This window comes from Cibotium barometz, chromosome 31 (assembly GCF_041138505.1).
Source record: "Cibotium barometz isolate CiBa-2024 chromosome 31, ASM4113850v1, whole genome shotgun sequence".
NCBI classification, from domain to species: domain Eukaryota; kingdom Viridiplantae; phylum Streptophyta; class Polypodiopsida; order Cyatheales; family Cibotiaceae; genus Cibotium; species Cibotium barometz.
The window spans coordinates 53,686,004-53,710,216 of NC_141076.1; the positions used below are offsets into that span (position 1 = coordinate 53,686,004).

The 24,213-nt window shown below is 38.1% G+C and overlaps 1 protein-coding gene and 1 pseudogene across 1 annotated transcript; one reads left to right on the forward strand and one right to left on the reverse strand.

Annotated features, from left to right (window-relative positions):
- The first annotated feature begins 263 nt into the window (after positions 1–263).
- LOC147621047 (amino acid transporter AVT1H-like) lies at positions 264–4,596 on the forward strand. Its single transcript, XM_086825294.1, has 3 exons — positions 264–1,025; positions 1,861–2,462; positions 3,867–4,596. The coding sequence occupies exons 1-3, from the start codon at positions 470–472 to the stop codon at positions 4,410–4,412; spliced, it is 1,704 nt and encodes a 567-aa protein (XP_086681420.1). The 5' UTR covers positions 264–469; the 3' UTR covers positions 4,413–4,596.
- Positions 4,597–11,174: 6,578 nt separating this feature from the next.
- Positions 11,175–11,943, reverse strand: LOC147621048 (uncharacterized; annotated as a pseudogene).
- Between the last annotated feature and the right edge of the window lie 12,270 nt (positions 11,944–24,213).

Sequence of the window (24,213 nt, forward strand, 5' to 3'; positions counted from 1 at the left end):
CGTGGGAACCTTAGTGTGGCATGGGGCCCTCGTGATTGCGTTGTGGAATGGATGGACTCACAAGTCATGCACTAGTGTAAATCTAGAATAAAAGAAAGAGAAAGTCATGCACTAGTGTAAATGGATGGACTCAGAAGTCATAGAGTAGTGTAAATAGAAGTCATAGAGTAGTGTAAATGTAGAATAAAAGAAAGAGAAAGAAACGTTTTTTAAACGTCATTTCTATACCTAGAACAAAGGGACCTTCTGTTTCAAAGAGGGGGCCCAATATAGGGGGAGATTCGAAGCCGTTCTAGTCCTTCAACTCGTTAAAGTTGAGCTAGGGAGAGCGAGTGAGGAGTCGAGAAAAGCTAGAGGTGGTAGCGTGGCAAGATATAAGAAGAGCGCGGGAGCTTACGGAATTACTTGGTCCACACAACACACGCACCCACCCCGGCCCCCTCTGCCTCCCTCTCTCTCGCTCCCATCCATGGCCATCATTTCATCTCGTAAAGAGACGGCTCTTCCTGACGAGGAGGCGGCTGTTGCTGTGGGTGTAGACGAGATGATGAATCTTAATGGTATCGGTTTGGTATTGCCGCACTCAATACACGATGGCCCTGCAGTTGATACGGATATCGGTGACAAGAAGGAGCATCACGCCTTTCCGGCCATCAATCCCTCATGCCGTCGCAATATCAACAGAAGAAGCCCAAGCCCCACTGACTGTGCTGCACATGACCATCACCACCACTTTAATCATTATCTTTCCAAACCCACTACTATAATACCGAGTGATGCTGGCCTTTGCATTTCAGCTAGCTCGTTGGGCGACCAAGTGACACAAATGGGAGACAAACCGGCCGCCGCCGTCGCCCCGCCTCCTGCAAGCTTTGCCCTTGCAATCACGCCGGATGCTGGTCATGAGATAGACCTTAAACGGAGAGGCTTTGCTGTTGAAGGCGGCGAGGGCGTTTCATTGAAGCACGGAGAAGGAAACTCCACCTTCACGCAGGCAACGTTTAATTTGACGAGCCTCCTCTTAGGTAAAACGCCATGTATTAAGGTGTCTCCTATCCGTATAGTTGACGAACTAAAATTACTTTGTGCTTTTTAACTGCCCATGCAAATAAACATAATTAGTAGCTACATAATTAGTAGCTTGGAATTTCATTATCCCCTTTTTTTTGCTATTGCGAGCCGGTTTTCCATTTCAATAATCATTAAGATTCCTATGGGCCTTCTTAGTTTTTTCATAACCAAACGCTTGCCACTCCCTTGACATCTAAGTAATAACTCTCGATTTTTGCAATGGAATGTTCCTTACTCTTCGTCTTCCAAACTCCCTTGGTAGACAAAAATCTATTCATTGCTACATAATTTCCGAATTCCATTGTATTTATACCTTCTTATGTTGCCACTTCCTTTTGGGGGACAATGATCATTTGTATTTGTCTAAAAGAAGAGAAAATATTCATGTTTTGTTCATTACCTAAATAGGAATTATGTCATTTCTATAGAGAAGAAAAATTGCCTTGCATTTGCTTATTATGGGAGCAAAAAACCAACTAGGATTTGTAATTCTAAATATTTCTATTTCTTGATCTCACTTCACTCAAACAAAAGATAGAACATTGTATGGTTTGGATTTGCCTAATGAGACCTAAGACATATACAGCCACTATTGATTGAACTAAATATCACTTGTGTAATCTTACAATGTAGAAAATAATATATTTTCCATTTCTTAAAGTGTGCGTTTTTTTTGCGGGGGATGTGTGAGAGTGAGTGAGTGTTTGTGTGTGTGAGTGTGAGAGAGAGAGAGAGAGAGAGAGATTATTTCGGAATTTAGTAGTAACCTCTTCGTTTGTTTGTGTGTAGGGTTGGGGATACTATCGTCGCCATATGCCATCGCGCAGGCAGGCTGGTTGGGGGGCGCGATATCTTTGATTGTCGCAGGTACGTACGCTTACGCAGCGCAGTTACTAATAAGGTGCCAGGAAAACACGGGCTGCGGGACGTACCAGGAGTTAGCAAAGCTAGCAGTCGGACGCAAGACGAAGATCGTGATCCAGGCCTTTTTCTACATGGAAATAACGGGCAGCCTTCTCGGCTACTGCATCTCTGTCGCCGACAACCTCGGCCACATTTTCCCTAACTCCCACCTCGCCCTGCCAGGGCTCAACTGCCGGAATGTCATGCTCCTAGTCGCCTGCCTGTGCGTGCTTCCTACAGTTTGGATACGAGACCTCAGCGCCCTGTCCTTCACTTCCGTCTGGTCCATTATCAGCACCATCCTCCTGCTCATTGCCGTCATGCTGGCCGCCACTGTCGTTGACCAGATCGGTTTCCGGCATGCCATTCCGTTGGCGGGCATCCGCGGAGCGCCCGTAGCTGCCGGACTGTACGCTTTCGCCTATGGTGGCACCACCGTCTTCCCCAGCGTCTACAAGTCCATGAAAGACCCGTCGAGATTCACCCAGGTACTTCAGAATGCTCGACGTTGTCCATCGGTCTTCTTTCAAGTCCACACTCTCTCTCTCACACACACACACGTGCCAGTCATAAGCCATAGACTCGAGGTAACAAATTTATGAATATTCCTTGTATAGGTTGATGCCCTTTTTCCAGGAACATTGCTTTTAGTAGTGCTCTTGTGCATCTTGTTTTGTTTTGTTGGTCATATATTTTCTATTTTTTAAAACCAATAATATATATATTATAAAAAGAAAAAGACAGCTTTACATAAACTTAGCTTTACATAAACTTCTTTCCATCCCCACAGTCATCCCTTAGAAATAGAAATACATGCCTTTTTCTTGTTTTTTCAAGATAACAAATCTTTTTCTACTCTTTTCCTTTTAGTTTTTGTTCAATTGCCCATGAAAAGGAAAGTGCCAACCTCTCACTCTTATGAAAAGTTGCAATTTCTATTCTTCTCAACCCTAGCCTTATGTAAAAGAGCTTAGTAGTGCACAAAATTCATGCTTTGAGAGCCTTAGTCTGAATTCTAAAAGAACTAATTACTAGGGTATTGCTCTCCTCAATGGCTTCTATGATTGAAGAAATATAAATGTTGATTACAAAAGATAAGCCTTAGACACAATATGCTAGTTACATTCAATATTCAAGATTTGTACTTTGTTTGGGTAATTTTTCACTTAAGGTATATTTTCTTTCTCTTGGGAGCTATATATAATTTCCTCTTGCTACTCATTTGATGGTGCGAAGGACGTACTTATGAAATCACAAGCATATATCTTTGTGCTTTGGTGGCATGGACACTACACTTTTGACATCATAGCATATTCTCTTTTTATTTTGGTTCATTGCTACCTAGCACATGTCTCATGGGAAACCCCTAAAGGAACTACTCATGCATTAATCTTATGAACAAAATTGAACTTTTAAGAAACCCTCAAGGACCCACCGTGTAAGAGGAGAAGCATGCTAGATCTCTTTTGCAAGGGAATGAATATTTTTTCCAAACCATACTTTGAAGGTATACGGAGTCTAATATGATTGAATATTTCATGAATCGACATGGCACATGTGCATATACAGAGTCATCTTTTTACGTCTAAAAAAATCATTACCATAGACTCAAAATTGAATATTAATGATTAAGCTCAAAAGATAATGCTTTTACCTTGATTTGTGTTTAATCCAATGTGCACCAAAAGAAAGATCTCAAGATTTAAAAGAAAGAAAAAACTTTTGTGAAGTGACCATGAATTCAATCTTTGCTTTGGAAGGGTTATTAAAAATCTTCAACTTAGAGAAACTTGATTTGTTAGGTCATTTTGATGAATTTAATGGTTTATTCGAGACTGAATTTTGTAGTTGGTCGGTGAGTTGACAGCGGTTTCTCATTGATATGTGCACAGGCGCTGTTGATAAGCTTTGCCATAGCCACCACGTTCGTGTGTGGGTTAGGGGTAGCAGGGGCGTTCATGTTCGGCAAGGAGACGGCCTCGCAGATAACCCTGAGCATGCCGGCGCATAGGATTACTACCAAGATAGTGTTGTGGATGACGGTGCTCACTCCCTTGTTCAAGTTCGCATTAGTGCTGTCCCCAGTCTCAAGAGCCATGGACATCAAAGTCACGCAGCGCTTCAAAGATTACTCGCAAAGGGCTCAGCTTGGCATTACCACCTTGATGAGGTCCGCTGTGATGGCCCTCATCGTTATCGGTGCCATGGCCCTCCCTTATTTCAACTATGTTATTGCCTTGATCGGATCCTCAATCACCATCGCCATCTGCCTCATCTTCCCCTGCGTCTTCTATGTGAAGCTCTGTCGAGAGCGCCTCACCCGTGGATCCTTCGCCCTCATCCTCTTCGTGGGTGCCTTTGCTGTAGTAGCTGCTGTCTGTGGTACCATTGTTTCCTTCCAAGGACTGGTGGACAGCAAAAAGGGCCACTCTACTTGAAACGGAAAATAAAAGACCTTCAACTTACTCAAGCATACACCACCCCATGCATAACGACGCTGAGCAGGGGTGGAAGTCTTCCTTGAGAAAAGATATTGTAGACATATTATATTGCGACTTTTGATGTGTCACAATATACCTCTTTGCTCTCAAAGCCTAATTACTTTGGATACTAGGTGGAAAATCTTCTCTCGCTCACACGCTCTCTCTCTCTCACACTCACTCTCACACACACACGTACACATGCACACAACAAAGGAAGACACTTATATAGAGAGATATGGGGCCCTTATAGAGAAGTTCTTCTCATGTTCTATTGGATATGTGAATACTTCATTATATCACCGTAAAATCTAAGAGCACATCAACCTCCTAAACACTCTGGATATATTTCATAAGAATGTTGATATTAGTACCAACCTAAGGGTAGAGCTAAAGGCTATCTATAATCTCAATCACAGTCATCAAATAATGTTCTTTCTGTGATTGAAGAATCAATCAAACGAGTAACCAAAAAGTCTCCCATTTCTTGATCAAAAGAATTGAACATTTAGAACATTTGACTCTTAGAGCACTCTTATCAATTGAAACATCACACATTAGATCCTCACTAATTTCAAATGTGAGCACTCAAAAAATGGCAATGATCTTTTGTGTGAGCGACACCACTACCTTTGAGAAGTCATTTCTATCTTGACTAACAAAGTATAAAATCCATATAGCTTGTTTGACAAGTGTTTTGAGCCTCCCACTTCCACCATGGTGAGACTAACAAAGTATAAAATCCATATAGCTTGTTTGACACGTGTTTTGAGCCTCTCACTTCCACCATGGTGAGACTAAAAATTATATAACATGAGTCCACAAATTTCTTTAAGGCTCACTATGCAAGTTAGAAGTTTTTGTCATAATAAGAAAAATAGAGAATTTTATCAACTTTGACATGTTAGTGTATTGCATGGATTCCAAATGAAGGGTGCATGTATAGCAACTTTTAAATGAGAAATTTATCTTTATTTACCTGCAAAATGGGTATCCTAATTCACTCTTAGAAGTGAATGTGAACTTTTAGCAATTTCAACCTATCATATAGGCAATGCACATGGCACAAAATGGTTGATGTAGTGTGGTATGGCATGAAACATGATTAAGTAATCGATATCCTTATCCATGATTTGTTTTTCATAAAATGAAATGAAGGTCATTGATATGAGCTAGGACTTATCATGTTTCTTACTATTTGAGAAGGTGAACATTACAATTTATGGTTCTATTGAAGAAAGCAAATTTAAGTCAAATATTTTGCAAGGCACAACACAAGGAAAACTCATGGTTATTACCCCAAGTACATAATGATCCTCATTAGGGTTCCAGAAATGCACTTCTCCAAGCTTGTGTTCCTCTCACTTTTAGTTAACCTTATCTATATGGCAAAGATGCAACACACATAGAAGATGCATGCATTGTTTCTACTAAGAGCACCAAAATGATGAAAGTTATGTTTCATATTGTGTTGCAAACCACATAGATTAGGAAAAAACAATTTAGTGTTTCTAATTCTAATTTTGAGAGTTACTTGTTCGATTCACCATTTCTTAATCTCACCTCATTCAAGAATAGATAAACTATTTTCATTTGCATAATGTGGCATATAACTACTTTTGATTAAGATAAATACCCAAAAGGGGATACAACTTTTTACTTAAGGAAGTTCTTAATTAAAGGGAAATATTTTACACAAAAACAATGTAGGTATAATGGTGGTGTGTGCGTGCGTGCATGTCTAGTTGTGGCGGGTGTGTGTGGGGGGTGTGAGGGTTTGATTTTCGGTGGTCGACCCTCCCCTGCACTATCTTCCACGGGGTTATAAAGACCCCTTTGGCATGGTATCAACAATAGAAGGCCGATTGGCGAGCGTGGAGCAACAGGGGGTATCCGACCTCCAGTGCCTTTTTGTAAACTCGGGGATTTTCAAAAAACTATGGGAATACTTAGTTTTTTCATAATCAAACACTTGTAACTCCATGGACAAGTAAATAATAACTCTCAATTTTTGCAAGGGAACAAGTTGTGCATTTGCATAATGGTTACTTACTCTTCGTCTGCAAAACTCCCTTGGTAGACAAAAATCTATTCATTGCCTAATCACATTGGCTATAAGGATACTAGGTGGAAAATCTTATCTCCCTCATGCTCTCTCTCTCTCTCTCTCTCTCTCTCTCTCTCTCTCTTTCTCTCTCACACACACACACACACACACACACACACACACACACACACACACACACACACACACACACACACACAACAAAGGCAATAATTATAGAGAAGTGGGGCCATTATAGAGAAGTTCTTCTCATGTTCTATTGGATTTGTGAATACTTCATTATATCATTGTAAAATCTAAGAGCACATCGACTTCCTAAACACTCTCACTATATATTTCATAAGAATGTTGATATTAGTGCCAACCTAAGGGTAGAGCTTAAGGCTATCTATAATCTCAATCATACTAATTTTCAAATAATGTTCTTTCTATATTGAAGAATCAATCAAACGAGCAACCAAAAACTTTGCCATTTCTTGATCAAAAGAAATGAACATTTAGAATATTTGACTCTTAGAGCACTCTTATCAACTAAACATCACACATTAGATCCTCAACAATTTCAAATGTGAGCACTCAAAAAATGGCAATGATCTTGTGTGAGCGACACCACCACATTTGAGAAGTCACTTCTATCTTGCTAACAAAGGATAGAATCCATAAGCTAACACTTCAATTTTGAGCCTCTCACTTCCACCATGGCAAGACTAAAAATTATATAACATGACTCCACAAATTGCTTTAAGGAAACAAATCAAATGTATTTATGCTCACGTTGCAAGTTAGATGTTTTTGTCTCGTTAATAAGAAAAATAGAGAATTTTCTCAATGACATGTTAGTGTATTGCATGGATTCCAAATGAAGGGTGCATGTACAACAACTTTGAAATGAGAAATTTATCTTTATTTACCTGTAAAAGGGGTATCCTAATTCACTCTTAGAAGTGAATATGAACTTTTAGCAATTTCAACCTATCATGTAGGCAATGCACATGGCACAAAATGGTTGATGTAGTGTGGTATCATGAAACATGATTAAGTGATCAATATCCTTATCCATGAGTTGTTTTCCTATAAAATGAAATGAAGGTCATTAATATGAGCAAGGACTTATCATGTTTCTTACTATTTGAGAAGGTGAACATTACAAATTATGGTTCTATTCAAGAAAGATAATTTATGCCAAATATTTTGCAAGGCACAACACTAGGGAAACTCATGGTTATTACCCCAAGTACATAATGATCCTCATTAGGGTTCCATAAATGCACTTCTGCAAGCTTGTGTTGCTCTCACTTTTAATTAACCTTATCTATATGGCAAAGATGCAACACACATAGAAGATGCATGCATTGTTTCTACTAACAGCACCAAAATGATGAAAGTTATGTTTCATATTGTGTTGCAAACCACACAGAGTAAGAAAAAACAATTTAGTGTTTCTAATTCTAATTTTGAGCTACTTGTTCGATTCACCATTTCTTGATCTCACCTCATTCAAAAAAAAAGAGAGAATATTTTCATTTGCATAATGTGACAGATAACTACTTTTTGATTATGATAAATACTCAAAAGGGGATATAACTTTGTACTTAAGAAAGTTCTTATTTAAAGGAAAATATTTTGCACAAAAACAATGTAGGTATGATGGTGGTGTGTGTGCACGCGTGCATATGTGTCTACGTGTGTGGGGGTCGGTGGTCGGCCCTCCCTCAACACTCTCCCATGGGATCAACAATGAAAAGCCGACGAGCGGGCGGGGAGCAACACTGGCCGTCCGTGCCTTTTTGTAAGCTCGGCCAAAAATCCAAACTCGAGGCACTTAGTAAACTTGGTCAGCAAGGGAGATTCAAACCCGCGTCGCCATGGTCCCAAGGCAAAACCCTACCATCACGTCCACCCATGTTCATGCTCTGGACCGTCGGCCATTAGGCCATAAGCTTATTCCGCCTCGCTGAGCAATCATATGGTAAAGATCGGACGGCTCTTTACCAACGAGTCACGAGTCTTTGTGACAGCCGTGGGAGATAGTGCTGAGGGTGGTGGACTCTTTGTTTGTACGAATGTAGGGGGTTGGCGCAGGCAGGCTGATTGGGGGAGCCATATCTTTGCCAAGAATACACGGGCTCCAGGTTGTTCCAGGACTTAGCAAAAGCTAGCAGTCAGACGGAAGGACGGAAGACCAGGATTCTGATCGAGGCCTTCTTGTACATGGAGATAACCGGCAGCCTGCTCGGTTACTGCATCTCCGTCGCCGGCAGCCTGGGCAATATTTCCCCTAAATCCCGCCTCGCCCTGCCAGGTGTCAACTTCCGGAATGTCATGATACCGGTCGCCTGCAGCCTGTCCGTGCTTCCGATAGTTTGACTGAAAAACCTCACCGTCCTTTCTCTCACGTCCTTCTGGTACAGCGTCAGTACCATCCTCCTGTGCATTGCCGTGGCACTCCATTCCGTTGGTGGGCATCTACGGAGCCCCAGTAGCTGCCGGACTGGACGCTTTGGCCTTTAGTGGCACCACCGTCAGCGTCTACAAGCTCACGAAAGAAACCTCGAGTACTTTCAAATGCTGGACATTGTCCATTGGTCTTCTCTCTCTCTCTCTAGCCTTAAGTAGTAGGGCTTGTGAAAGAACCAATTTATTTATTTTTTGGTGAATTTTGATTAGATGATGTGTGGACGGTGGACCTATATATACTTTCCCTCTTTTCCAAAGTAATTTCTTTTGAAATCGGAAGGACGTATCTTTGAAATCATAACCATGTACTTTTGTTTTCTCTTTGTGCCTTGGGTGGTGGCAAGGACATAGTGACTACCTTACACTTTTGACATCACGGACATACTTGTAAGATGTGAACTTTCAAGCAACCCTCGAGGAACCACCCATACATTGGTCTTGTGGACATAGCTTTGAACTTTTAAGAAGGCCCCCAAGCAGCGAACCACCCATGCATTGGTCTTGTGGACATAGCTTTGAACTTTTAAGAAGGCCCCCAAGAAGCGACCCTAGTGCTGCACGGTAGACCTAAAATTTGAAGGACGCCCCTATTTTTTCTTTCGAAGGGCTTTTCTTTAACTTGCTTTTTTTTTGAAGGGCTTTTCTTTAACTCGCTTTTCTTTATGAAGAGATTGGAAGGGCATATAAGTAAATTTCCCAAAATCCTTTCCTTCTTTTGAAGGGTAATTGTTGTGAAGGTTTTGACCCTTGGAAGGGTATTGAAACCTTCAAATTCTAGCCTTCCTAGTAAGAGGAGAAAAGGTGCCTTTCTTTTCACATAACAGACTCTCTTTTGCAAGGTTATGAATAGAAGCACTACTCCTTATTAAGACTTTTCCTTTAAATTTACAAATACCCAAAAAAATCTACATTGAAGGTTACAAATTGTTAGACAGAAATTAACAAAAAAAAATTAAAAATCTCACATAATGAATTGTTCAAAAACCTTAAAATGCAAACTTATGCCTTTAAAAACCTTTTAATATTTAAATTTTAAGTTGTGATTTTTTTGGAGGAAGGCTTGAAATTAACAGGTAATGACACATTTACACCCAGCTTGTGTATACAACTCACACACACCATCGCCGATAATTTGTACAAGGATGCGCATTCATCGTAGTCAGCGAGACGAATGAGGATCAAACCCAAGTGATAGAAGCATAGTTGCAGTAGGTGCAACAAGAGCTGTATGGACAGGGATATCAACACAAACACTCCCTGCTTGCAAGGATGAGAGTAGACCAAGTGTCTCTCTAGAGTTAACCTCAACTCTTTCATCATATGGTCTGAGGTTAAGCTGTGAATATATAAAAAGAAAGGAGAAGATGAATTTTAAGATGTAAATATTATAGAAGGAAATATGAATATTAAATAGAGAATATATAAAACATCAAGGCTTGCAAAAAAATTGTTAGGTAGCCTAGCATTAAAAACGCTCGTATACACACACTACATTAAAGAAAGGCATGTGTTATGGCTCACCCAAACCCTCGTCGAAACACATCCAATGAGAAGATTACCTGGCGAACCACAACTATCGTAAGGATCTTTTCGATGGCCGAGCTCGTAACCCTTGAGGTTTCCAAGCACCACTACATGATGTCTATGTTCCGAGACGACGGTTGTCGCAGAGTTCGAATAAGCGTCTATAATCTAGTCTATATTAGCATCGGTAAAAATGTCTATATAGTTGTCGAAATTTCCATCGTTAAAAACGTTACAATGAAAGTCAAAATTTTGATTTTTTAATTTTTACCTTATTTATATCCTTACCAATATATTTATATATGTTTCTTTTTCACTTTTGGTATATTTAAATACTTGTAAAAAGTAAATGAAACCAATAAATACGTTACCATCAAATCATAACATGTGAGAATATTTGCATGTTTACAAAATCAAAGTTAATCATTATCAACTCTCTCATCTTCAAAAAGATCATTTTTAGCACGAAAAAGATCTTTTTAAAGGAAAATCCCTCCATCTTCAAATTGTGTGGGAATAGACAATGCATCTCTGTCGACCTCTAAATCTTCTAGCTCTGGCTCTAGTTCCTCATTTGTTGTTAGCTCTTCATCAAGATCACCATGTAATATGTCTAAAACATCTCATGTGTCTGATTGTTCGATCTCTATACTTTCATCTAGCCCTTGCTCTTGCTATACTTCGACATGTAGTGGAACTTGATCTTGTTGGCCCACACCAATCTCTACTTCATCTCCATCTATTTCCATGTCTTGATATATTTGTTTACTACGTGGTGCCACTTGGATTACAAACCACCATCTTAAATCTCTTGGGTCCTCCTTAAAGATTATTTGCTCACAATGCTCTGGTAGTACAAATGTGTCTTTTTGGTCTGTCCATATCTTTGTGAAGTCCACTTGAACTAATCCGGATTTGTCTCTTCGTACGGTTGCATGTGCTCCTGATGTGACTACCTTGAATCCCTTAACATCAAAGATAAACATATGCTCCTTTCTAAAGCAAACCTTCATGATATCTTGCATTTCCCAAAGTAATCGAGCATGTTCACATCTGTATTTGAATCACTTGCACTAGTCCTACTTTCCTGCATGAAATTTGCTTTAACACCATAATCGAATGTTGTTCTCTTCTTATCGATCCACTCCACTCGAAAATGGCATCCATGTGAACATAGTGCTGCGAATTTTTGATACTAAAAGAAAATAACACCGTTAGATTATGGAGAAGTTATAAACAATATTTGGAAAACATGTGAACATATTGACGCTTAGAATGAATGAAATCACCTACACGGTAGTCACAACCGTATGCAAGCTCCTCTTCCCCATCCGTAATAACTTCATCACAAAGTTTTTCTTCTTGTAAGGTTTGTTGAAGCCATCTACTTGATGGAAAGTCTGGAAATATAGCAAGCGATGAAGGGTATGGTTGGCGAGCCATAGTCCGCACTCCTTCGAAAAGCTTGACGAGCTCGATTCCTTATATTTGTATGGTTAAGATGTTGGTTGGGAGGAACTTCTCCACCAATGTAATTGCTTCTATGGCATTTAAGCGGGATACTTCCAAAGTGTCTTTTCTTATCTGCTTCAATGAAATCCAACAGACCATGGTGCCAATCTTGTATAATGTATCCCTTATGATGTCAGTGAGGCAACCTTTTATGGCCACAAGAGTTCTTGCTTTCGTGTTTTCTTACACCTACATAGTTTTCTATTTTTTGCTGGGTTTTTTTTTGCAGGTTGTATATCTCTACTATCTATCCTTAATCTTTGAAAGGTAAGCCCTTTTTTTCTCTCCCTAATCTCTCCATATTATTTTGATTTTGTGCTTTTAAAATGTAGTTAATTAGCATGCTGATTAGTGTGGGTTTTATGTTTTCGTGATGCAAGAACTTTGACAACTAATCTCAGAGGTAAACCCTCTAGTCTTATTCTTTAAAAAAAAAAATATTTGTTACATGTCACATGTTCGTATGCTCCTGCTCATAACTTGCATATCCACCTGGATAACCATATCCATACACATATGTAGATGGATGACCATACATATACCCCGAAAATCACCCTCGGCATTAGCACCCAACCAACTATCCCACCTACTCCATGTGTCATGAGTCCTAACAATTTTTTACTTTCATTGCACAAGCCACCCCCAGAGCAAGCAGCAATGGCTAGGGCCTATTTTACCCATGGCGAGCCGAGTGTAGACCCATCATCAACCACGACCACGGTCACACCTACACCCATACCATCCCCTACTCAAATCCCCCAACCCTTGGGCTACTCTAACCGCGTAGTTGTCATAGGGGTGGTGGTGGTTGTGGTGGTGGCAGTAGTGCCACGGATGTATTTACCCCTCCATGAGAGCGTCCACCCATACAGAGTGTGGCAGCGATCTTGTCAAAATTTTGGTAGTAGCCCTCTCCCTAATGCAGATCAGCATCTTTACACGGTGTGGGAAGAGAAGGTCATTCTTGAAGATGTTGGTCAAGAGATGCGTAGTCTTGTGAGAGGGAACTATGTAAAATAGTATTTTCCCATGACACTTTAGCCAAATTCCTCCACCTTCCATCAGAGAAGAAAAAAAGAATTTGCAATCAACTCAAGAGTGAGTTCAAACCTAGCCCAAGTAGCGAGGAAGTACCTAACAAGTGGATCTACGATCTCATGAGAGATTGCATGAAACACAGGAGGTCCGATGTCACCCAAGCGGTGAAAACAGGAGGAGAAAATCCTTCGTTAATTGACCAAGAGAGATGGGATGAGGAGGTGAGGAAGCATGATGAAAATCCTCAACGATACTCACAGCAGCAAGAGGGAGCAACGACAAAGCGACTAAAGAGCATGGGGAGATCGCACCTTGGGAGAGCAGTGGATGGGACTCATTTTATGAGTATTTTGTAAGTATCCATGCTTTCTGTAGCCTCTCGTTTGTATGTCAACTAGTGTATAGTTATATGTTTTTATTTATGTTTTATTTTCATGTATACAGGAGAGAGTGGTTAGACGCCAGGCTACCAAGTTGGAGGAGTGTTATGCATTCAAGCATGGCACTTATGCCTTGCTTAAGCGCATTGAACACAACGGTGAAAATATAGATTGGACAGCTGTGGTTTTTCAGTGAGTACGTCATACCATATGCCAATTTGAGGTTTTTGGTAAGTTTGTATATACTAATTCATGGGTATTGCATTGTTTTTGCATAGAGAAGTGCTCGAGCCTCCCTGCTCGTTGATGCTAGCTCACAGATTGGACACCTACTTTAGCTGGCATAGTTTAGAATTGTATAGATCTTTTTGGTTTTGGAATTGTACAAATCTTTTTTATACCCCTTTTGGGCATGTATAGGTCGCTCATATATGCGGTGATTTTTTTTATAAACATTTATTGTATAAGTATGCATATCATACAATTTGGATCAATGTCTCATTGTGGTTTGACATTAAGCAATGAAACTTGATTATGTACATCAATGTATCTTTGTCTTAAGTGTGTAAAATTTCACTTGAATGCAACAAAATCTTCAAATATTTAGCATAATGGTACATCTAGGTGTATCCAAGTATAGAATTGTATCTGTATGCACCATAATGCTAAAAATATATATATACTTGTGTCCATCAATACTCTAGTCAAAATAAACGTCAGTATGCACCTGCATCCATCGGTATAAGCGTCAAAAAACACCTGCGTCCATCGGTATTTCAGTGGATATAAAAGTGGTTATAAACATCGGAATAAATGTGGGAAGAACTAGTTATTTTTACGACGTTGTTAGCCATGCTATTTTCAACGAGGGTACCGGCGTGTGTATATAGACTAAGGTTCAGACGTTTTTACCGATGCTTATACAAGCTTCTTTTTAGACGATGTTACCGACATTTTTGTAGCGACATTTTTTTCGACGCAAGTATAGACGCTCGTTGGTTTTACAATGAAATTTTTTTACATCAGAAAAAACGTCAATATTTTATTGTCTTGTAGTAGTGAAGCTCCACAACTCCTTGAGAAGCAATTCCACCATGCCACTTGTGAGCGTTGTCACACCACCGCATTGCACTACGTGTACTCATCCCTCCTCTCACCTCACTTCACTCACACATAGTCACTAGCATGGATTAGAGAGAGATTAGCAAGAGCAAGACTCTATTGCATAATGGGAGAGTTTTCTGTATTATGAGAGATATTCACTTATATACATGGCCTTAAGTGTTCACACTCACTTAAACTATAGTTAATCGGGCACTTTAGGCTCAAAAGAGGTTCTAATGCTATTACAATGACTACTCTCATAATATATCCATGAAGTACCTCACTTGGGACTTTATCCTAACTTACTACCACACGATCTTGAAGCGGAAATTGCCATAAGTATTTCATCGGACCATTACGAGCACTCGTCAAAGTTGTAGATTTGGACACCATTGATTTCTATCTTGAATGTATGACCTTTTAGTGTATCTACCTTGATTCCTTGATGTAAGATAATGGTGGTAGCTCTTGTTAACCCTAGGAATAGGTTAACATTTCCCCCTTCCTGATGTCGATCATGTGATCACATCGTTGAAGACCTTTGTGTGGGGAGAATTGATAAGTTTTGTTGATGACTTTTGATGTTGAGTGACATTCAATGGTTCTTATTCCTCTCCGAAAGGAATAAGAAAGGCTAGTTAGTAAATGATAAGGTTAGAGATTAGCGATAACTCCTATAACGAGTGGAAGTGGTGGGGGTTTTTGCGAGTGATTGCATTTTTATATTTTTTGAGCATTTTTATTTTTATTACACGTATATTTTTTCCTCACTTTGTTTTTGGTAATCATTAGTAGAGATACATGTTATTTATGTTAGTGGGGAATCTAAGAGATTGTAATTATGGGAGAGAAGAGAAGGAAGGATCTGGAGGAACGTAGACAAAATCATCAAAACGAGATTGTGATTCTCAGTTCCTCATCTGATTCATTGAAGTGACATTCAACATTTGAAGTTTTTGTTTGGAGAGGTTTGCAATTTGAAGGAAAATTCAAGGTGATGAGTTGTACCATTGATCAAGCTTGACCAAGCTTACGCCCACCATGACCCCTCCATCCAGAGATATACCTGGAAAGTTATCGACCATGGTGAGGCTCTGGTGCAAATGTCCTCCAGTGCATAAGTATGGATATGTACTCATGGAGCAGCTGCTACATTAACTTAGCCAAAAGAATAATAAGATATAAGCTTAACAAAAGCGTATTGGCTATTGAACATCGTTGGGAGTTTCTTGTGATATTCTACCTTTTTTAGGTAGGCCATACTGTGACTTTCTTTTGTTTTTGTCTTTTCTTTTTCTTTTTCTCTCTTTTTTTTTTTGGTTACCACCTTGCAAGCAACAAGTTCTTGTGGCTACTCTTCTTTTTGAGAGAATAGGTTCTTATGTTTGCTGTGCATAGTATCTGCACTCATGCTTCATCTCATCCAAAGGGGTGAAAAGAGCATTTTGAGTCTATCTTTGATGCGCTCATAAGTCTTTGTTGTAGACATGGGAATTGATTCTTGAATTCGTAGCTCAATTGTAGTCAAGGTGGTAGAGACATTGACTGAACACGCAAGCTCTTGTGCATGTGTTATATGCACGATATGGGTTGAGTGGCTTTCTTGGGCCTCCATTCTTGTCGAACTTTAGGTGAAGCTGCTGGGGTTAAAGGTGTTGGTGAAGTGTTCCTCCCTTTGTTCAATCGTGGCAAAAATATGATGGGATTTCCATCATAGTATCCTTTCTCCTGAAGCACGTGCACAGGCACCTATATTTGATGAACATTAAGAGTTAATGGCTGATGACTTTAAGGCTTATTTATTTGAGTAGGCTTGGGGCACTTCCTGATGCACTTGGGAATCCAAGCTTTGGTATTACCTTTGTAGTACCCTTGTGCTTATAGTAATCTTTTTGGTATCCACACTTGTAGTACCCTTGTGCTTACAGTAATCTTTTTGGTATCCACACTTGTTGAGTTGTTGGAGTTCTTTAAGGGACTCGCATAGGCTTTTGTGGATAATGTTGTGGAGTACTATGGTTCTTCCTTGACCTTTGAGCTTTGCGTTGAGGAAGAGGCTTTGATCGAGGCACCCAAAATGGATTGGCACCTTTGTAGTAGCCCTAAGCTTTAAGTAGCTGCTTTTCCACCCACATGTGGATACCATTTGGATACTTGATCTTGGCTGTCTCGGTGGAGTTTTATTTTTGGATGAAGTGGAAGGTTTTGGGCCCTCCTTCACATCGGTTGGTACTGAGCTTGCGGTTTTGAGACTCATATGTGTTGTTGAGACAAGCGATGAGGCTTGCGTCTCTTGTGGTGTGGCTGATGATGATGAGGATTTTGAGCATGCAGCCTGCTCTTTTGCTGAGGTTGGTTGATCTAGAGGGGTTGGCTCCGGGGCTTTTCCAAAGAGTTCTTTTTTAGAGATAGATGGTTGTGCTTGGGGGACTTCTTCAAGAATAGCTGTTGATTACAAGGTTTTGGCATTGAACTTTGTTGGGTGAGGATGGAGGTGAAGGGCTAGATACATTGTCCGAGTTGGTCAGTGACGTAGATGGTAGGTCTTTGTGTAGAGAGGCTTCCGAGGAAGAGGCTTGTAGATGTTTTATGTATGAAGTTCAAAATTCTTCAATACCTTTTCTTTCTTACTGGTCATCAACATATTATATACCCCTAAAATTTATAATTAATGGAAACCTTTGGTTTTTGTTTATCAAGCTCTATTTCTAAATTTTATTATTTACACGACATTGAACCTTAGATGTATATATATATATATAATATATTTATATAAATACATACACACACACACACACACACATAACACACACACACACACACATATACACATCATAGAATAAAAAAATATAAATATTATATATAAACCTCAAAAAGCATTATACATCCTTCAATACCAAATTTAAAAAATGTTTGTTTCTTTCTTGCCAATAAACAAATTTTATATCCCTAAATTTACATTTCATGAAAACCTTTTGTTTAATTTTGAAGGAAATTTCGCATTCGCTTGAGACAAAACATTGTTTTTTCATCAACACTGATATAGAGCAAGTTAAAAAATAAGACATGAGCAAAATAATATAAGCATAGATGGGTTGGTGAATGTTATTATATATAAACCCAAAACTTTAAAAAACTTGGGCAAATCTTTAAAACTTTCTATCTTATATGGTAGTGTCATGTATTTTTGGCAAATCTACCTCCAAAACACACTAAAAGCTAAAACAAATTGGGTGATTTTTCCTAAAAACATTTCTAGTAAAATAGCTTGACAATATCAAAGACCTCTCTAAAATAGTCCTTGGAATAAAAATAGCCCCTATAGTGTTTCCCTTTATACAAATTCTGATGTTATTTTAAACAATCCATCTATCAATATGGCATATGATCATATCTAGTAATCTATTGATCTTCCTATAAAGTCATCTGATATATAGACATGGCACATGTGCATCTTGGCAGATCATTTATCCAATTTAGTGACAGATGATCAAGAGGTTGGAATAGAAGATGATCTTCTTGATGCTTATTTATTTTTTATAGAAATGTAAGCTCCGTGGTATGCTGACATTACTAATTTCTTAAGCATAGCTCAATATCCACCTATCGTAGATAAAAGGGAAAAGAATAATTTTTATTTTAATCAAGGTCTTATAGTTTGCTGGGTGGATACCTTTATAAATATTTTCCACATGAAGGAATTTATCATCGTTGTGTGTAAGAGAAGACGAGGTTCCTATTACAATAAAATATTTACATGGCTGGCCATGTGGGGACATTTTGCAAGTGAGACAGCAGCACAAAAGGTCCTCCTTATAGGATATTGGTGGGCCGACCTTATATAAGGATAGTTATCATTATTATCAGAAATGTGATAAATGTCAACGAGTTGCCCGGCCCCAACAAAACAATTTTATACACCTTTGACACATGAAAATTAGTATTCAGAAGATTAATTTTGTAGGACCAATAGATCCTCCACATCATGTTATCGATCCAGCTGATATATATTAGTATGTACTGATTATGTGACCAAATGGGTAGACACAAAACCTCTAAAGATAGACCGAGCAATAGATGTGGCTAAGTTTCTCTATGAGAACATAGCTACGTGTTTTGGATGCCCATTAGAGTTAGTAAGTGATCGAGGTTCTGATTTTTTCAATGAGATGATAAATGAATTGATGGATTTATAAGATAAAACATAGGAAATCTACACCATATTATCCAAGAGTGACTCATCAAGTGGAAGTTAATAGTAGAATCTTATGTGGGATTTTAACTAAAATGGTAGTAGAGAATAGACACGATTGGGCTGAGCAATTATATGAAGCATTATGGGCTTATTGTACAGCATATAAAGTTACTACACAAAATACTCTGTTTGATTTAGTGTATGGAATAGATGCAATATTTCCTATTAAATAGGAAATTCCCACATTAAGGGTAGCTTTAGTAATGTGATTAGGTGATTATGCATCATTGAATTTTCATATGTTGTTGATGTTAGTGAGGCTTGATGAGGAAAGATTGTTAGCTCTTAAAATTTTAGAAGCTATGTAGAAACATAGGAAAGATTGGCATGATCGTAACATTAAGATTTATAGGTTTCAAGAGGCAGATTTATTTCTAGTTTTTATGGCTACACTATTACAAGTTTTTGGGTAAGTTGAAAGTTAAATGGTTTAGGACCTTTTCTAATAGAAGTATTTGATAATGATTTCTTAAGTATACAAGACTTATAAAAGGAAAATCAACCATTTAGGGTTAATGGGTTAATGGTTAAATCTTATGTAGTTTGAGATTAATGTGGTATTTAGAATTCCTCGTTTATGATAATAAAGATATAGGCGAGTAGTGTAGGGGATTATGGTTTTAGTTTATGAGGTTTTCTTTGTTGCGTTTGAAATGGGGGAAGCTGATATTTTCGATGGAGTTCACATGACGAGTGTACCTGCTTTGGAAAAGGACATCATGGTAGTACATAACCGAGGAGATTTTTCTATTCCCTCTTTTTGTATAAATTCTTGTTACTATTTTGCATATAGAGGTGAGAAATGTTGTGGGATTTCATTTATCAATTTATTCTTTCTTTAGTTTCAATCTATTGCCCCATGATGCTGAGATTATGATTGTCATATATTACAAGAAGTGTCATGTTTATGTTGGCAATGCTGTTTGATATTTTAGGTGATATGGGGCAGGGCTTGTTAAAGCCTTAGTCGAAGTCACCCCTCAGCGAGACACAATGAGCATAGTGTTTTTTATCCAGATAGGGGGTCATCCTAGTAAAGGTTACCTAGTCTAGAGTTAGTGGGCTGACTATGATGTTTTGGTGTAGTTGTGGTGTTGTGAAATAGGTTTTAATTTGGAAATGTAAAGGGATGTTGGGGGCAAGAGGAGTTGTAGCTACACGAGGACATGGAGATGAAGAAATGAAGTTTTAGCCATAATGTGCAATGTCAAGTGTAAAGAGATGTTGGTGGGGACAAGAGGAGCTACTGCACGAGGTAGTGGAGATGAAGAAATGAAGTTTTGAAATAATGTGCAATGTCAATGTATTCAAATTTTATCCCTATTGTTGTTAATTTTAAATTAAGGTGTTGGTTTTTTTAATGTTATTAATGTGAGTGGTTAATGAATAAGTGTGGGGAAAAGCATGTGTGCGAGAGAAAGTCATAACTTGTGTATATTCTATGAGAGCTTTCTAGTTAGATGATTATTAAATCTTTACCTTTTTTAGAGGTTGATTTGGTCCTAGCTATACTTAAGCACCACTTGTATGAAGTTTCGAGGGAGCATGCTGAGCTACGTAAGCTAGCTTTCTAGTGAAGGGTTCACAGCTTGTGTCTAATATTGGAACTGGGAAAGAAATTTTTTAAAAAAAAAATAAGCACCATAGGAAGATAACCATCACTATGAGGATACTCGATAGGTTTCCAAGGGGTTCTTTTTGAAGCTGATGCCTTGGTTTTAATGGGTGGGACTCTATGGGAGGTGGAAATTTAAAAGAAGGTTTACAAGAAGATAACTATCACCACGAGAGATTCTTAGTAGGCTCTTTGGTTTTCGTAATGAGATTGACCAATGCCTTGGTGTTTATGAGGTAGGACCTTACATGAGGAGGAAAGACAAATAAAAGATATTATGGTTTAAAAATAAAAATAAAAAATTATGAGAAAGATGGGGAGAAGTTTGTTAACAAAGGTGGGGATTCAATTTTTAAAAGAATAAATCTAATTACTAAATAATTCTTAGTTATTGGATTAGATTATAAGCCTTAGAGATTTAGTTTACCAAGAAGTTTGTGTTAAAGACTAATGTCATAACCATAGATACTGGCTAGAGTAGTGCTTTGGTATGTTATGGATGAGTGTTAGTTTCTAAGTAGGTGAGTTTTATATTTCATCTTTGTAGCATTCTTCTAAAGATGTATGGTCAATTATGGATTAACTAGGATGTTAACAAGGGTAATGACAATGTATGTGTAAATGAATAAATGTGTGGCTTAATGTTGAAATGTTGTTAGAGTTAGATTACTAGTGAGTGTTATGTGTGGTAGATTGAAGGTGACAGAAGAAGCAGTGGAGATGTGGAGTAGATGGTTTGGGATATTGTGCCCATGAGGATGCTTCGCAATGACAACCCTTAATTATGGGGCTATTTATAGTAGTTTACCAAGAAGGTTATGTTAAAGACTAATGTCATAACCATAGATACTTGTTGGAGTAGTGCTTTGGTATGGTATGGATGAGTGTTAGTTTCTAAGTAGGCAAGTTTTACTTTTCATCGTTGTAGCATTCTTCTAAGGATGTATGGCCAGTTATGGATCAACTAGGATGTTAACAAGGGTAATGACAATGTATGTGTAAATGAATAAATGTGTGGCTTAATGTTAAAATGTTGTTAGAGTTAGACTACTAGTGAGTGTTATGTGTGGCAGATTGAAGGTGATAGAAGAAGCAGTGGAGATATAGAGTAGATGGTTCGGGATGTTGTGCTCATGAGGACGCTTCGCGCGACCGATGACAACCCTTAATTATTAGTTAAAAAATTTTACAAAAATAGATTAGTTTAGCTATTTTTATAAATTTAAGAAATAAAAATTAGTTATTTTTAGTAGTAAAATTAGAAATTTTAGATTATTTTTCAATTTTATTTTGGTCATCTATCCCTATTTCTAGGGTGTCTCTAGGGTGTATGGCTCATTTTTGAGCTATTTTAATGTATTTTGACTGAAAATTTAATAAAGTTCTGAGAGACAAAAATGATGTTGCCAAGCCTTGTTAGGATGTAGAATGTGTGGAGAATGAGGAGGAGTGCATAAAAATACCATTTTTAAACCATTTTTAGCATTTAGGACCAAATTTTGAGCCAACAAGGCATAAGAGATGTGAAAAGGCATGAGTGTGAAGGGGTCATCCTTGCTTTAGTTTTTCCCAAGAAAAGGAGGCATGGAGAAGAAGAGAGAGTAGAAGGTGATTTTTGTAGAGTATTCAGCAATTGGAATGATTTTCTTGAAGCCCAAGCCATTATCTATCATCTCTAGCATGGATGTCTTCGTCTACTCTCATCATTTCTCTCATATTAATGCTTAATGATGGATTAGTGAGTGATTAAGGAGAGGGATCTAAGTAATGGTTAAAAGTTTCTCTAGAGAGGTTGTTTTCATCTTTTAAGGGGCTTGGCATCATTATTTTCTAAACCGTGCATCAAAATCAAGAGATTTGTGGAGGTATTTCTCTCTGTTTATTCTTAAAATGACCATAATTCATGAATATTAAGAGTTTGAACACATGATTAATAAAATATTTATTATTAGATGTGTATTACATCATAAATGATTGATTTTATTAGTTATGTCACTAGATACATATTGGTATTGATGATGATTTCTAAAGAAACTAAAATGTTTGTGCAAAAAAGGGTGAAAAATGTTTGTGTAAAAGGGTGTTTATAGAAAATGAAGTTAATATATATTCGTAGCGTGAAATGGATTAATTGGCTAATTTTTTGGAGGATTAATAAGTAAAAATGGATAAAGATTACAAGGGTACTTTAAACAACGAAAATGCTAATTTTTATATGTTTTTTCATCTTTAGAAGTTTTGGATTGAATAGTTTCGATCTAAGGGTAGTTTTTTTGTAAAATGATCATAATTAGGAAATGTGTAAAGGGTAATAATTGAATATTTTGTGGGGATTTATGGAGGATTTATGTGTGGTTTTAAAGAGTAAAGTCTTAGTTCTACTAAGAATAATGTGTGAGTGAAGTGTAACCATTACATGATATGTTTTTCAGATATTTGCTTTGTTAAATGAGTGTTATTATTGTGCAACATTATTCTAAAAGGAAATATAAGAGTCTATTAAATATATGTGTAGAGTAATTTAAATGAAAGTAATGTTTTGGACTACATGCAAGTCCAACATTTTGGGATGATTAGACTATATTGAACAAGTAATTGACACTTCAGTAGCACATAAGTCTAACTTGGCCGAGCTAGAACCCTGTAAAGAGAGTTATTTAGGAGTATAGTATTCATGGTTAGCTTACAGCCTAAAAACCCCACTTTCATACACACACTAAATTAAGAACGTGCTTGTGGAACATGCTAGAGTGTTCTGATTTTGATGCCATTTGATCACTCCTTCCCTCATCATCAAGGGTTAGTGGTGGGGAATGACTTCTTCTTTCTTTTTCCTATTGAACAAATGTTGAGAGAATTTTGCCTTCCTTGTAGGAATCATGTCCTTTACATTGGGGGACATCCTTACCTTCTCTTGTCAAGTCTGCCACTTCCACAAGATCTACCATATTTGCTGAAATAACAAGCTCAAAATGATTGAGAGATCAAGATAAAGCCAATAGATTCCTCCCAATGTTGAGCCTCATAAAGAAACCCTTGAGATCCTACCCTCAGAATATTCACAGCCAAGCCGTCCTATTGGAAATGAGCCTACCCAAGTTCATTTATTTCAAAACCCTAATATCATAAAAAATAGGATTAGAAAATTAGGTGGACCTTGTTCTATAGTATGATCTTATCAATGATTTAGAAACTTTTTAACCAAACATCACTTTCAGACAGTTGGTGGTCTTATCCCCTCCTTATAGGATGATGTTTAAAGCACTTCTCTCAAAGAGAAGGGGCTTCAAGTCACTAAGTGCACCAAGACAGGAGAACTCTCCATTTGATAAGGAAGTACATGAAGTGGATGCTTTTATGGACCTGAAGGGCCTTGAAGTAGGAATGTGGATTAAAGGATGTTATTTTCCAGATACGTTGATATATGGTGGGTCTACAATGAATATCATGAAAAATGAAACAATAAAGGATCTTGGGCTACAATTTCAATGGCTGATCAAAGCATAGTGAGGCCTATGGGTATCCTCCCCAAAACAATCATGAAAGGGAAGGATTTCTCGCTAGCATACCTAGTAGTCGCCTATCATACGGAATCTCTTATCGAATCCTCCTTGAAAGACCCTAGTTATATCAAGAAAGAGAAAAGATGGATGGGCACAAAGGGACTCTTAGCATTGAGAATGGAGCACAAAGGGACTCTTAGCATTGAGAATGGAGTAGACAAAGTGGTCTTGAAGTTTTCCTTAGGGTTTAGAGAAAAGGGTTTTACATCCTTGGAAGACTCATCAAGTGCCATGAAAAATGTCACC